Source organism: Pongo abelii, chromosome 20 (genome assembly GCF_028885655.2).
Source record: "Pongo abelii isolate AG06213 chromosome 20, NHGRI_mPonAbe1-v2.0_pri, whole genome shotgun sequence".
Lineage (NCBI taxonomy): Eukaryota > Metazoa > Chordata > Mammalia > Primates > Hominidae > Pongo > Pongo abelii.
The window spans coordinates 56,226,130-56,242,463 of record NC_072005.2 but is presented as its reverse complement, the minus strand read 5'-3'; the positions used below and the strand labels follow the sequence as shown (position 1 = coordinate 56,242,463).

General features: G+C 48.2%; 1 protein-coding gene across 7 annotated transcripts in view; it reads left to right on the top strand.

Moving 5' to 3' along the window:
* Positions 1-16,334, top strand: part of VRK3 (VRK serine/threonine kinase 3) — a 49,973-nt gene that overhangs the window by 1,268 nt on the left and 32,371 nt on the right. For all 7 annotated transcript variants that reach the window (XM_063720222.1, XM_054541046.2, XM_063720223.1 and 4 more), the window contains exons 2-4: positions 4,132-4,194; positions 8,554-8,693; positions 15,134-15,283. In XM_063720222.1, the coding sequence (XP_063576292.1) occupies positions 8,555-8,693; positions 15,134-15,283 (289 nt within the window). In that variant the 5' untranslated portion in view covers positions 4,132-4,194; position 8,554. The remainder of the gene's footprint in view (positions 1-4,131; positions 4,195-8,553; positions 8,694-15,133; positions 15,284-16,334) is intronic.

The window sequence follows — 16,334 nt, the reverse complement described above, 5'->3', positions numbered from 1 at the left end:
CGTAGGTGACTTCAGCACATCCACTTTTATTGAGCGTTTACTATATGGAAGGCTCCGTGCAACCGATATTACACTACTATAACCTGGGCTTGAACGGTGCTAGTCTAATAGGCACTGTTCAAGCCCAGGTTATTATAGCAGTGTCTAAAACAAAAATCCTGCCCACCTAATTCACATTCTCAGGGTGGTTGGGGATGCCAGACACTAAAAAAGAAATGTTAAAGAATATTTACAGGTCTGCAATCCCTTATCTATAACTTTAAAATCCAAAACGTCCTAAAAACTAAAAGGTCTTTTTCTCTGTTTTGCAACTTACTTGGTAGGCCAACCTCACCTGGCTTTGAACTTGTCTGCTGGCGATACCCACTCTGAACTGATGTGTGACTATTTAGAAGTTTTAAAGATTTTGTTGTGCAAATCATCTACTTGCTTATGGAGAGTTGCCCCTGGATCTCGCCGGTGTTGTAATATGTAATAGGTTCTAAAATCCAAAAAATGTGGCTGGGCACGGTGGCTCCCGCTTGTAGTCCCAGCACTTTAGGAGACCGAGGCGGGTGGATCACCTGGGGTCAGGAGTTCGAGACCAGCCTGGCCAACATGGTGAAACCCCATCTCTACTAAAAATAAAAAAATTAGCCAGGCATGGTGGCATGCACCTGTAATCCCAGCTACTCGGGAGGTTGAGGCAGGGAGAATCGCTTGAACCCAGGAAGTGGAGGTTGCAAGTGAGCTGAGGTCGTGCCACTGCTCTCCAACCTGGGTGACATAGCAAAACTCTGTCCCAAAGGGAAAAAAAAATTATTTTTTTTTGCCCACCATCATGCGATACATGGCAGAAGCAAGATCCAAACCGAGGCAGATTATGTCCCAAGTTTATCCTCTTAACCCCTGTACTGATCTGCTTCTAAGTGGCAGGTCTTTTTTAAGGACCATCCAGCTAGATAATTCCGGCCCTGGAGCTTTGAGTCTCTGGCTGGATGTCTAGACTTGCCTGAGAGATGAATGTGTGCTGACACAGCTGGGGACCCCCCCCGCCGCCCCCCACTGCCTTCTTGGCACGTTTTCTTTTGCAAAGGAGACAATGATTTATTCACTCAGCAAACGTAGACCCAGCATTTGCTCTGTGCCAGGCCTGTTTGAGGCTCTGGGCACACTGTGGCAAACAAGGCAGGGAAAAGTCCCCGCCATCACGAAGCTTACATTCTGGTAAGTCAGAGTATGTCAGGTAGTGACAAGCACTGTGAAGAAAAATAAAGCAAGGTAAGGAGGATAAAACATGCTATTAGTAAAATGGTGTCCAGGGCCAGGCGCAGTGGCTCGAGCCTGTAATCGCAGGACTTTGGGAGGCTGAGGGGGATCACCTGAGGTCAGGAGTTCAAGACCAGCCTGGCCAACATGGTGAAACCCCATCTCTACTAAAAATATAAAGTTAGCCAGGCATGGTGACACGCACCTGTAATCCCAGCTACATGGGAGGCTGAGGCAGCAGAATCACTTGAACTCGGGAGGCGGAGGTTGCAGTGAGCCGAGATCGCGCCATTGCACTCCAGCCTGGGCGAAAAGAGTGAAACTCCATCTCAAAAAAAAAGAAAAAACACAGTAAAATCGTGTCCAAGAAGGTCTCTGAGAAGGTGACATTTGAACATTTGAACAGAGAGCTAAAGAATGTGATGAGGAAGTGAACTGTGTGCACTCTTGGAGGGACAGCGTTCCAGGCAGATGGGAGAGCAGGTACAAGGGTCTTGGGGAAGAAACGTTCTTGTCACAATTGGGGAAAAGCACCCAAGCCGGCGTGGCTGACTCAGGGCGAGCAAGAGGAGACGGTGGGAGAGGTCAGAAGGGAACAGGGAAGTGGCAGATCACACGAGCTCCTGGGCCATGGTAGGAATTTTGGCATTTATTCTGTCTAAAATGAAATCCACCATACGGTTTTGAGTAGAGGAGGGACAGGGTCTGACTTACGTTTTATTTATTTATTTGTTTATTTATGAGACTGAGTCTCGCTCTGTCGCCCAGGCTGGAGTGCAGCGGTGCAATCTTGGCTCATTGCAACCTCCGCCTCCCAGGTTCAAGCGACTCTTGTGCCTCAGCCTCCCCAAGTAGCTGGGATTACAAGCGCCCGCCACCACGCCCGGCTGACTTTTTTTTTTTTTTTTTTTTTTTTGGTACTTTTTTAGTAGAGACGGGGTTTCACCATGTTGTCCAGGCTGGTCTGGAACTCCTGACCTCATGTGTTCCACCCACCTCGGCCTCCCAAAGTGCTGGGATCACAGGCGTGAGCCACCGTGTCCGACCCACCATATATGCCAGGGCAGGGACAGGGACAGGGTCTGACTTAGATTTTAAATGGATCCCTCTAGCTACTGGGTTGGGACAAGCGTAGAAGCCGAAAGTCTAGTTAGGAGGCTGCTGCAGTATAGCACAAGGGAGAGATGGTGGCCTAGACCAGGCTGGTGACGGTGTCAGAACCGGGGGTGGCACATGGTTAAAAGACTCTCTTGCCCTGGTTCCACACCCAACATCAGCTTCCAGATTTAAATCTGCAAGAATGTTCTGACCTGCTGCCCGAAGAACCCAGTCCGGTTTTGCATTTTCGTTGTATAAATCGGCACCAGGTGAAGAACATGGGCTTTTGGGTTCTGGATTTCAGCTGTGTCTCCACTGTTTTCTAGGTGAGTAGAGTCAGGTCTGGGGGAAGGAGAATTGTCACCCTTTGAGCATCATTTTGTAGGTTTCAAAGATGGGATGATCATCGCTACCTCATAGAGTGGAGGGAAAGATTAAACAAAATCATGTGTCTGGCTTGCCGCTTAAGAGCTATGTGGCCCTGGGCAAGTCATTTTCTCTCTGAGCCTCTGATTCTCATCTTCCCAAAGGGGAAATCATTCTAACCTTGAAAAGGGTGATTGGGAAGGTTTAATACCTGCCGAGAACTTAGCACAGTGGTCTGCGCATACTGAACTGTCATGAAATGAGAACCGTCTTAAGTGAGTGACTTGACCTCTCTGTGCAGCAGGGACTCCCTGTTCCGGTTACTATGTCTAGAGAACAAATCGTCCCACAATTCGCTGGTGTAGAACTGCCATTTCTTGTGCCCATGGATCCTATGGGCCAGGAATTCAGAGTGAGCACAGTAGGGTGGCCTGTTTCTGCTCCCAAGTGCCTGTGCCTTAGCAGGAAGACTTGAAGGCTGGGGTTTAAGTGGTCTGAGGACTTGCCCACTCACCCAGCAGCTGATGCTGGCTGTTGGCCAGAGGCCTCAGTTCCTCTCCACCTGAGCCTCTCCATGTGGTTTCTCTGCCTGGGCTACTTTAGACTGCCTCATGCCGTGGAAACTGGCTTCCATGGGTGAGCATCCTGAGCGAGCCAGCCAGGTGCAAGTTGTTTTTTATGACCCAGCCTGGGAAGTCTCATGGCCTTACTGCTGCCAGTCCTCTATTGGTAGGAGCAGTCACAGCTCTGCCCAGATCCAAAGGGGGAGGAACAGAGACCCTGACCCCTGGGAGGAGGGGTTACAAGGTTCCAAAGAGCACACAGGACCAGAAATATTCATGTGACCTGCTTTGGAAAATACAAATGCCACACTCTCCTACGAAGTGATGATAATCCTGGAACCTGCATCCTGGGCTGTTGTATAGACTAAACAGGATAATGCATAGAAAGTTGTTTGCCTGAGGACTCCTTCCCAGATATTGACAGCTCGCTCCCTGGTTTCCTTTGGGTCTTTGCTCAGATGCCTCCCTCTGGGCGAGGCCCTCCTTGGCCACTCTGTGTGAATACTGACCCACCAACCTCTGTGGCATCCTGTTTTCTTCTATGGTACTTTATTGTCCTCCATAGCCCTTTCTCCATCTGACCTGTTCAGCGGTTCCTTGCTCATTTGTTTGTTAGTGTCTCTTCCCCCACCAGAACGTGCGCATCCTGAAGACAGGGGCTGTGTTGTTTCCTTTGTTGCTGTTTCCCCAGTGGTGGCATGAACAGGAAACTCGGTGAATAGTTATAGAGTGAATGAATAAACGAATGGATTTGGCACATGCTGGTGACATGGCCAGTGCTCAGTAAACATTAGCCATTATCTTTCATTTCTATGTGAAAGCATGAGTCAGCCTCTCCACTTTTGTTCACTTACAGGTCGCTGTCAAGATGGAGTTTCCAACCCAGTAAATCCAAGGACCAGACCGTGACCTCATAAAGGTATTATCCCTTGGGCACAGCCTCTCAAGATCTTTTTCCCACCAGCAGCTGGCTCCTGCTTGTCTCCTCTGGGTTGCTGCTGGCCAGCTTTACTCCCAGAAGGAATGTTGTCATGGGTATGGCAGGGATTACCTGGTTAGGCACTTGCTGCATCCTGGAGGCACCTTTATTGGAGGGCAGCCAGCATCTGGGGAAATTCTACTTAACATGAAGCCATGTAAAACCATCACAGATTTCTGCCAGGTGTGGAGGCTCATGCCTATAATTCCAGCACTTTGGGAGGCTGAGGCAGGTGGATCACTTGAGGTCAGGAGTTCGAGACCAGCCTGGCCAACATGGTGAAACCCCATCTCTACTAAAAATATAAAAATTAGCCAGGTGTGGTGGCACCTACCTGTAGTCCCAGCTACTCAGTATGCTGAGGCAGGAGAATTGCTTGAACCTGGGAGGCAGAGGTTGCAGTGAGCCGAGATTGCACCACTACACTCCAGCCTGGGCAACAAGAGCAAAAGTCTATCTCAAAAAAAAAAAAAAAATTAGCTGGGTGTGGTAGTGCATACCTGTAGTCCCAGCTACACAGGACACTGACAGGAAAATCGCTTGAACCTAGGAAACAGAAAACTGCTTGAACCTAGGAACTGCAACGGAGGTTGCAGTGAGCCAAGATCGTGCCACTGCACTCCAGCCTGGGTGACAGAGTGAAACTCTGTCTCAAAATAAATAAATAAAACCATCACCGATTTCTAAACAAACCCTTTGTTCACATAAGAAATCTAGACCAGGCATGGTGGCCCACACCTATAATCCCAGCACTTTGGGAGGCCAAGGCAGGAAGATTGAGCTTGAGCTTAGGAGTTCAAGACCAGGGCGACATAGCAAGACCCCATCTCTACAAAAAGTAAAAAAAAAAAAAAAAAAAAACCAAGCATGGTGGCACATGCCTGTAGTCCCAGATACTTGGGAGACTGAGGTGAGAGGATGGCTTGAGCCCAAGAGCTCGAGGCTGCAGTGAGCCATGATCATGCCATTGCACTCCAGCCTGAGTGACAGGGTGGGACCCTGTTGCTAAAAAATAAAAAAGAAGTATAGAGTCTGGCTAAGCTAGGCTTCAGTAACAAGCAACTTCTAAATCTTAGTGGTTTAACATAATGACACATTATTTCTCGCTAATACAACTCTCCAGGCACCAGCCTCTATGCAGTTTAAAAATACATATATTTTTAATTAGCCAGGCACAGTGGCCCACGCCTGTAATCCTAGCTATTCGGGAGACTGAGGCAGGAGAATCGCTTGAACCCTAGAGGCGGAGGTTGCAGTGAGCTGAGATCACGCGACTGCACTCCAGCCTGGGTGACAGAGCGAGACTAATTTTTTTTTTTTTTTTTTAGAGACGGAGTCTCGCTCTTTCGCCCAGGCCAGACTGCAGTGGCGCTATCTTGGCTCACTGCAAGCTCTGCCTCCTGGGTTCATGCCATTCTCCTGCCTCAGCCTCACAAGTAGCTGGGACTCCAGGCGCCTGCCACCGCGCCCGGCTAATTTTTTGTATTTTTAGTAGAGATGGGGTTTCATCGTGTTAGCCAAGATGGTCTCGATCTCCTGACCTCATGATCTGCCCGCCTCGGCCTCCCAAAGTGCTGGGATTACAGGCGTGAGCCACCGCGCCCGGCCTTTTTTTTAATTTTTAATTTACCTGGGTACATATTAGGTGTATATATTTATTGGGTACATCTAGGCAATTTGGTCTTGTGACACCAGTGTCAACACCCAGGTTTGCCTGGCGGAGAGGGAAGAGGCAGTGAGACCTCTAGCTTAACAAAAATGCTCACTAGTATTTATGCCTTTGAGAAAGAGATGTTCTTTTACATATTACTAGCAGGACAACAAATCACTAAGTTAGTCTGGCTAACTTAAGTTAGAATGACTGGCTTTCTAGAGAGTAAAAGATACTTGACCGACAGCCTTTGCAGTCCAGATGTCTTACATGACTCCTTTGTTTGAAAAAACAGAAGGGCAGATTTATGCCACAGAGTGTTTCTGCTCTTCTGCAGCCTGAGGAAGAGGAATCCAGGACCCCTTCTCTCCTCATGTGGCTGAGATTTCTTTCACCAGCTGATGGGATGGCCTGTGGTTTTTAAGGACAAGCTCTAGAATTTCAAAAGTCAGTGCCTAGAGGAAATAGACAGGCCTGAGGAGCTCAGAACTTCCTATCAAAGAAGAAAGGGAAGAATAGAAACATTAATGACTGGAATATAGTAACTTGGGTGCAAGGCATGGTCACAGCAAGCACTAACATAAAAGGCTTTCTATGGGCCAGGCCCTGTTCTCAGCACCTCATATAAATGTATTCATTTAGACCTCATCGACCATTCTATCAGATAGGAGCTGGGAGAAGCCGCATTTTACAGTGGGGTGGACTGTGACACAGAGAAGTTAAGTAGCTTGCCCAGCATGTAGCGGATCTGGGATTGAAATCTGGCAGCCTGGGGCCAAACCTGTGATTTTAAGGACTCCACTGTTTGCATTTGCAACAGAAGCCAGCCTTTACAGTGAATAAAGGAAAAGGGTTTGATCAGAATGGTCTCTAGAAGCCAGGATGGTAGCTCATGCCTGTAATCCCAGCACTTTGGGAGGCTGAGGCCGGAGGATTGCTGGAGGCCAGGAGTTCCAGACCAGCCTGGGAACATAGTGAGACACTGTCTCTACAAAAAAAGTCTTAAAAAATTACTCAGTTGTGGTGGCACACACCTATAGTTCCAGCTACCTGGGAAGATTGCTTGAGCCCAGGAGTTTGAGGCTGCAGTGAGCCATGATTATGCCACTGCATTCCTCCCTGGTGACAGAGTAAGACCCTATCTCTAAAAAAATTTAAAAATGAATATTCTCTTTCAAGGTGAAATTTCTATTTCAATAGTTTCACTTTTTTTTTTTTTTTTTGAAGCAGAGTTTCACTCTTGTTGCCCAGGCTGCAGTGCGATGGCGAGATCTCGGCTCACCGCAACCTCCGCCTCCCGGGTTCAAGTGATTCTCCTGCCTCAGCCTCCTGAGTAGCTGAGATTACAGGCATGCACCACCACGCCTGGCTAATTTTGTATTTTTAGTAGAGACGGGGTTTCTCCATGTTAGTCAGGTTGGTCTTGGACTCCTGACCTCAGGTGATCTGCCCACCTCGACCTTCCAAAGTGCTGGGATTACAGGCATGAGCCACCGTGCCCGGCCAATAGTTTCACTTTTAATTGCTAATGTACACTAAGCCTGAGACTATAAGAACAAATAAATGGCCCTTTTTTGTTGCTGCTGTTTGTTTTGTTTGTTTGTTTGAGACGGAGTTTTCACTCTTGTTGTCCAGGCTGGAGTGCAATGGCATGATCTTGGTTCACTGCAACCTCCACCTCCCGGGTTCAAGCGACTTTCCTGCCTCAGCCTCCTGAGTAGCTGGGATTACAGGTGCACACCGCCACACCTGGCTAATTTTTTTTGTATTTTTAGTACAGACAGGGTTTCACCATGTTGGACAGACTGGTCTCAAACTCCCGACCTCAGGTGATCTGCCTGTGATGGCCTCCCAAAGTGCTGAGGTTACAGGCTTGAGCCACCGTGCCCGGCCTATTGCTGCTCTTTGTTAGATGCTCATTACAAATAGCACTGCCATAATGAAGGGCAATACAAACTGCCTGTTGTACTTCATCCTTGTTAATTTCCCTTCTTCACTTAACTGACTTAAAACTCTTCTATATCCTCATTTGTCATAGGCTCAGTATGTAATTTGGACTTTTAAAAAGTATCAGGAGTTAGCTCAGAGAGATGCAAAGCATAGAGAGTAATTTAGTGAACACTCATCATTCTACTAAATTAGTCAGGATAGAATAGGCTGTGCTGCCGTGACAAGTAAACCCTGAAATCTTGGTGGCTCAATACAGCAGAAGTGTATTTGTTGATCATGAGATTCCAGTGTGGACCAGGCAGCCCTCCTTCATCTTGTTGCTATGTCAGTTGGGAGCCATGGCCTCCAGGGCCATCCCTGCAGGTGGAGGGGGAGGCAGAGGAGGTATTCAGACTCCTAACTGCCTCGGCCATGAGATGACTCTACTCACACCCCATTGGCCAGAATTAGTCATGTGGCCTCTACCTTGCTGCAGGGGAACCTGGGAAGTATAGGGGAGCATATCGATATTTGGGGAACATTGACTGTCACTCCCATTCCCATTGCGTGTTTTAAGAAGTGAACATCACAAACATAGTTGAAGACCCTGGTTGTGCCTCCTGCCACTCACCCTGTGATTAAGAGCAGTTCTCCAACAATACTTCCACTGACCTTCAGCTGGCCCGTTTCACTTTGTGTTTGTTCATTCTGTTTTGTAGCATGATCTCCTTCTGTCCAGACTGTGGCAAAAGTATCCAAGCAGCATTCAAATTCTGCCCCTACTGTGGAAATTCTTTGCCTATAGAGGAGCATGCAGGGTCCCAGACCTTTGTCAATCCACATGTGTTATCCTTCCAAGGTAAGAACCAGAGCATTGAGCCTATTTCTGCGGTGGGGATGAGGTGCATGCACATGTGTGTCTGCGGAGGGAGGATGCCTTTGCAGCCTGTCTGACCCTGTCCTGACACTGGAGAAGCCCAGGCCCCAGGACTGGACCCCTCTGTCTACCCTCAGTCCCTTGGCCTCTTATTGGCCTCATGGCTTTGAACACTGTCTCCATGTTAACAACTCCTTCATTTCTATCTCCAGCCAGCCTGGACTCCCCTGCTTGGAGGAGATAGATGTGCAGCCTGCCAGCTTGGCACCTGCAGGTTGAGTATCCCTTATCCGAAATAATGAGGACCGGAAGTGTTCTGATTTTGGATTTTTTCAGATTTGGAATATTTGCATTATACTTACTGGTTGAGCATCCTGATTCAAAAATCTGAAATCTGACTGGGCACAGTGGCTCATGCCTGTAATCCTAGCACTTTGGGAGGCTGAGGCAGGCAGAGCACTTGAGGTCAGGAGTTCAAGACCAGCCTGGCCAACATCCTGAAATCCCATCTCTACTAAAAATACAAAAATTAGCTGGGCATAGTGGCGCATGCCTGTAATCCCACCTACTTGGGAGTCTGAAGCAGGAGAATTGCTTGAACCCAGGAGGCAGAGGTCGCAGTGAGCCGAGATTGTGCCACTGCACTGCAGCCTGGGCAACAGAGTGAGACTCGATGTCAAAAAAAAAAAAAAAAAAATCTGAAATCCACAGTAGTCCAGTGAAATTTCCCTTGAGCATCCTGTTGGCACTCAAAGTTTCAGATTTTGGAGCATTTTGCATTTCAGATTTCCGGATTTGGGATGCTCAGCCTGTGTTGGATGTCCTGGTCACATCTCAGTCTGAACATGCCTTCACCTGAGCTCCTGGTGTTCCTGCCGCCTGCCCTGCCATAGACTTCCCCATTGCCGTGAATAGCACTCCATTCATCCACTTTCCCAGGCCGGACCCTGGGGATCATCCTTGAGTTCTCTTTGTCTCGCACCCCGTGACACACCCACCCTTTCAGCAAATTTTGTTGGCTCCCCCTTTACAATCAGTGCAGTATCAGCCCACTTCCTTCTCCGCACCTCCCACATCCCTGGTCCTCACCTCTCTTATGCAGAAGCATTCTTGCCCTCTGCTCCCCTCTCTTGTCCCTGTAGTCGTCTTCATGCGGCCGCCCGAGAGATCCTGTGAATGCCGTCAGAGCCCATCATTCCTCTGCTCATACTTTCCCACGTGAGGCGATGGGACCAGATCCCCGTTTCCCCTCAGACCCCACCTCCCGACCCTCCTGCTGTTGCCTCTGCTATTCCAGCCACACTGGCCTCCTGGCTGCCCCTCCACGCCTCAGCATGCCTGGGCCTCAGCCTGTGCGCTTGCCGCTCCCTCCTGAACGCCTCTTCCCTTATGGGCCTGCATGCCCCCTCTTTCACTGCCTTCAGGTTTTGTTTTTTGTTGTTCTTGTTTTTGTTTTTGAGACTGAGTCTTGCTCTGTCGCCCAGGCTGGGGTGCAGTGGCGCAATCTTGGCTCACTGCAACATCTTGGCTCACTGCAACCTCCGTCTCCCAGGTTCAAGCAATTCTCCTGCCTCAGCCTCCCAAGTAGCTGGGATTACAGGCGCCTGCCACCATGCCCAGTTAATTTTTGTATTTTTAGTAGAGACAGGGTTACACCATGTTGGCTGGCTGGTCTCAAATTCCTGACCTCAAATGATCCACCCGCCTCGGCCTCCCAAAGTACTGGGATTACAGACATGAGCCACCACGCCCAGCCTTGTTTTTTTTTAAACAGAGTCTCACTCTGTCACCCAGGCTGGAGTGCAGTGGCCCCAATCTCAGCTCACTGCAATCTCCGCCTCCTGAGTTCAAGTGATTCTTGTGCCTCAGTCTCCCGAGTAGTTGGGATTACAGGTATGTACCACCACGCCTGGCTGATTTTTATATTTTCAGTAGAGATGGGGTTTCACCACGTTGGCCAGGCTGGTCTTGAACTCCTGGCCTCAAGTGATCTACCAGCCTCAGCTCCCCAAAGTGTTGGGATTACAGTCATGAGCCACTGCACCCAGTCATGCCTTCAGATATTTATTCAATTGTTACTTTCTCAGAGACACTTTCCCTGCCACTACTAATTAAAGTTGCATCTTCCCTCTATGCAATGATCCTGTCCCCCTTCCTTGCTGTGTATTTCTTTTTGGTACTTGTCTCAACCCTATTAAATACATTATTTTGCTTATATTGCTTCTTCTGTAAGTTCCATAAGGACAGAAACTTTTTGTGTTTCTGTAACCTGTGTTGATTGTGGTTTTGTAACCTGCTGCTTGCACAGGACCTGGGTCTGTGCCTGGCATGGTATTGGGTGCTGAGAAATCTTACTGACTGGTTGAATGAATTAATTAAATATCAGTAGTAGATCTTGCTCACTGGAAGGCCCAAGCTCAGATACTATATTGGTAAATCAAAGAAGGTTTATCCATCGGACAGTTGTGCAGAAGGCAGTCAGCATACATGGCGGGGAGTTGAGTGACATTCATTTTATCATTTGGGAGTGTGTTTAGCTGCAGATAACAGAAAACGCTATGACAAGGGTTTAAACAAATGATTAGGTTTATTTTTTCTTTTCTTTCACTGGCAAGTATGTAGAGCAATATTTTTCTTACTAAAAAGGGACAGTGAGTATTGGGATGGTGTCCCCATGATGCCCTAAGGGACCCAGGCTCCTCTGTCTTTGCACTGAGCCATCCTTAGCATATGGCTTTTGTTCCCATGCTTACTGCCTTGAGGTCTCAAGTTGACTTCTTCATCTCCGCAGTTCCAGGCAAATGTGAACAGCGTTTGCCTTGGCCCAACTTGAGAGTCAGAGTGGTTTTTGTTTTGTTTTGTTTTGTTTTTGAGATGGAGTCTTGCTCTGTAGCCCAGGCTGGAGTGCAGTGGTGCGATCTCGGCTCACTGCAAGCTCCACCTCCCAAGTTCTCTCCATTCTCCTGCCTCAGCCTCCCGAGTACCTGGGACTAGAGGCGCTCACCACCACGCCTGGCAATTTTTTTTGTATTTTTAGTAGAGACGGGATTTCACCGTGTTAGCCAGGATGGTCTCCATCTCCTGACCTCGTGATCCGCCCGCCTTGGCCTCCCAAAGTGCTGGGATTATAGGCGTGAGCCACCGCGCCCATCCTTTGTTTTTTTAAGACAGAGTCTTGTTCTGTCGCCCAGGCTGGAGTGCAGTGGCACGGTCTCGGCTCACTGCAACCTCTGCCTCCCAGGTTCAAGCAATTCTCCTGCCTCAGCCTCCCTAGTAGCTGGTATTACAGCCGCACAACGCCACACCTGGCTAATTTTTGTATTTTTAGTAGAGACCAGCTTTCCCCATGTTGGCCAGGCTGGTCTTAAACTCCTGGCCTCCCAAAGTGTTGGGATTACAGGCATGAGCCACTGCACCCGGCCAGAGTCAGTTCTTAACCCAACCCCTGCCTTTCCTAATGCTAACCTAGAGTCCAGTTCATTATTCACTCCCTCAGTCATCAGATGGCAAATATGTATGGGTAACCTACCATGTGCTGAGGTGCTGTATTTGTCCTGAGGAGCTGTATTTGTCCTGAGGATTATAGTAAGAAATGAGACAGCCCTGGTTTCTGGTCTCTCAGAGTTTTTACAGCTCAGTAAGGCAACAGACATTGAATAAATGATTATCAGCAGGTTGCATGATAACAGAGGGGAACTGAATGGACCCTGGAACACATATAAGGGAACATGTTTTTCGGGGAATCAGGGAAAACCTCCCTAAGTGGGTAAAGTTTGAGTTGAGCTAGGGATGAAGAAGAATGGGCCGGGCACAGTGGCTCACGCCTGTAATCCCAGCGCTTTGGGAGGCTGAGGCAGCCTGATCACCTGAGGTCAGGAGTTTTGAGACCAGCCTAATCAACATGGAGAAACCCTATCTCTACTAAAAATAAAAAATTAGCCGGGCGTGGTGGCGCATGCCTGTAATGCCAGCTACTCGGGAGGCTGAGGCCGGAGAATCACTTGAACCCCGGAGGGAGAGGTTGCGGTGAGCCAAGATTGCGCCATTGCACTCCAGCCTGGGCAACAAGAGCAAAACTCCGTCTCAAAAAAAAAAAAAAGGAATGAACAAGGTGGGAGTTAGCACATATGTTCCAGGCACTGGGACATGGTATGGGGAGCAGATGTGAGGTGAGGGGAGCCAGGCACACTGGAGGAGTAAGGAACATTTCCGCCTGGGGAAAGAGAGGCAGGGCCACTTGAAGGAGTTGGGTTTTAACTGTTGGTGACGTGGAGAGCTGCGGAAGAGCTTCTACCAAGTAGGCAACACAATAGGCTTTGCATTTTGGAAAGATTTCTGTGGCTTCTCTGTGTGGAAAATGGATTCAAGCCATGGAAACCAGTTAGGAGGCCATTCCAGTAGCCCAGGGAGCAACTATGCTGGCTGAGTTAGTCAGTGTCAACTAAAAAGAAAGGACATTTGTTTTTAGCAATATGGCAGACCAGATGATAATAAAAACTCCTTATAGTTCAGTGTGCCCAAATATGTGGAATAAAACATTAAAATGTCCTTTTAAAATATAGAGCTAAGTGGTAGGAAAGTAAGGGGAGACCATGGAGATAAGAAACAGCAGGAAAACAGAGACCACAGGGCTAAGCAAGTGTCACATAGGTGTTATTTGTCCTGGGGCTGTTTGCTGATGGCCTTGAGCCTGTGTTTTATCGGAGTGCAGGAGACAAAGCTTAGGGCCTTAGCAGTACAGGAGTTGCAATTGGAAACCTCCTCTTAAATCTGGGGCTCCTCAGTGGGTGAACTACAGCAAAAGTAATTGTTCCCCAGAGAAAATTGGTGGAGACATTTGTCAGCCTTGATGGTGGGTAAATAAAGCAGGAAAGTCTTCTTTGAGAATTCCTTTTTTTTTTTTTGAGACATAGTCTCACTATGTCATCCAGGCTAGAGTGCAATGGTGTAATCTTGGCCCACTGCAACCTCCACCTCCCATGTTCAAGCAATTCTCCTGCCTCAGCTTCTCAAGTAGCTGGGTTTACAGGCACCTGCCATCACACCCAGCTAATTTTTATATTTTTAATAGAGACAGGGTTTCACCATGTTGGACAGGCTGGCCTCAAACTCCTGACCTCAGGCGATCCACCTGCCCTGGCCTCCCAAAGTGCTGGGATTACAGGCATAAGCCACCACGCCCAGCCTTCTTTGAGAATTCCTAACCAAGAATTCACATTCTCACCAGTTTGGGGCCAGAATTCACACTGATCTGTGTGGTCCCCCAAAATGCAAGCTGAACATTTAACTTAAAGTGGTGAGATGTGGGTACCACTCCGTGCCTGATATAAACAAATCTTCTCTTGGAAAACATCCTTTAAAGACAAACCTCAGGGAATTACCACAGGTCAACGTCCAAGGATCAGTCTCTGTTGATTTACAAAGACACCAGGAAATAAGCTAGCCTGAGAGTCAGCAGAAACAACAAACTATAGAATCAGACCTGCCAAGACCACAGACCTTAGAATTAACAGATGAGAATGTTTACAAAGCATGCTTAATACATTTAAATAAATAAAATAACAAATTGAAAGTACAATGAAGGAATAGGTTAAAGTTACACAGGCAAATAAGAGAAGGAACCAAATAAAAACTCTAATGATTGTATGTGTATATATGTATATATGTGTGTCTATATATGTATATATATGTATGTGTATATATATATACACACACAATCATTGTGTGTATATATGTGTGTGTGTGTGTATATATATATATAATAATCATTGTAATCAGAAACTCAGTGGGTGGTTTAAACAGCAGACTAGACATAGCTGGGAGAATTAGTTAACTGGAAGATAGATTTTAAGAAATTACATGGAAGAGGCCGGGCATGGTGGCTCATGCCTGTAATCCCAGCACTTTGGAAGGCTGAGGCTGGCGGATCGCTTGAGGTCAGGAGTTCAAGACCAGTCTGGCCAACATGGTGAAACCCTGTCTCTACTAAAACTATAAAAATTAGCAACATTACAGGCATGTTGGTGCGTGCCTGTAATCCCAGCTACTTGGGAGGCTGAGGCAGGAGAATTGCTTGAACCCAGGAGGCAGAGGTTGTAGTGAGCCAAGATCGCACCACTGCACTCCAGCCTGGGCAACAGAGTGAAACTCCATCTCAAATATACCTACATATAAAGAAATTATGTGGAAAGGACACAGAGTGGCAAAGTGCTGGAAGATACAAGAGAAGCAAAGACCTAAGAAGGAGAGAACAACTAAAAGGAACAGTTTGCTTAGATATTTACATAATAGAAGAAGCAAGAATTGGTGTTGAGGGCCAAAGAGAACAGCATAGCTGAGTATAACCTCAGGGCTCGCAGTCCAATGGTGCCTGCAAAGGGGCCTTTGTAACTCTAGTCTGCATTTTGTCTGCCTTTCTTTAGGCTCAAAGAGAGGGCTGAACTCCAGTTTTGAAACCTCTCCTAAGAAAGTGAGATGGTCCAGCACCGTCACCTCTCCCCAGTTATCCCTCTTCTCAGATGGTGACAGTTCTGAGTCTGAAGATACTCTGAGTTCCTCTGAGAGATCCAAAGGTAAGAGTTAAGGTCCATCTGGCCTGACTCCAAGTGGAGCAAAGTTGGGTCATCTGATGATCTTTGGGACAAAACTGCCACAGCCCCGGCTCAAACATCATCCATCCCTGCCTGGACTCTGACTCCAGCACCTTCCCCAGCCTCCCATCTCCCCCTCCAGTCTGCCTCTATATGGCCCCAGATGGGTCTTTCAGCACCCAGAGCTGCCCCGGCCCCTCCCTGCACACAGACCCCTACTGTGCCTGGCACCCTCAGACCAAGCTCTTCAGTCTGGCATTTGTGTGGCCTGGTTCCTGCTTTAGCGCTCAACACAGTCTTTGCCCAGAAAACACTTTTGGGGATTAACCTTGGTCTTTGCTAAGCCTGTTCCCTCAGCCCAGGGCACTCTCACCTTCCTTCTTGGCCTTGTGTACTGCCACTCAGCCGGTCTGGTCTCTAGGAAGCTTCTCTTGAGTGCCACAGGCTCGCATCCAGACCTCTTCATCGTCCGCCAGAGCCTCTTTCCAGTCTCTTTGGCGCCCCCTGTGCCTGCTGCGGCCTTCATTGGAGCACATGTCACTCTAGGCTCCACATCCCTTTCGGCCTCACTTCCTGTGCTGGGGGCCCTTTGCAGGTAGGGACCCAGCACAACTTGTGTATATACCCTGTGCCCAGCCAGTGCCCAGGACACGGGAGGCCTGAAGACTATGTTCCTTCTGTTCACTGAGCCCCTGGATCTGAAGCCACACCCACAGTGGCAGTGTGAGGCGTCCCCTTTGCTCCTCATTATCCTCTGGGTCCAGAGGCCTCTTGCCATCACTTGCCTTTAGGGGATGGTGGGTGGGAGGAACAGAGTAAGTGATGTCTTTTCCTGTGTCCAAGTGTGTCTCCCACCACACCCGCTCCATTCTCTTGCCAGGCTAGGAGCCCTTCTAGGGCAGGGCTTTGATCTAACAAATTTTTTGGCCCTTTTCTATCTCAGGACTGAGTCCTTTTTCAGGATGTTTTTGGGTAAATGTCTAGAATGTCCTTTTTTCCCTGTCAAACTTCTACTCATCCAAGAAGACCCAAC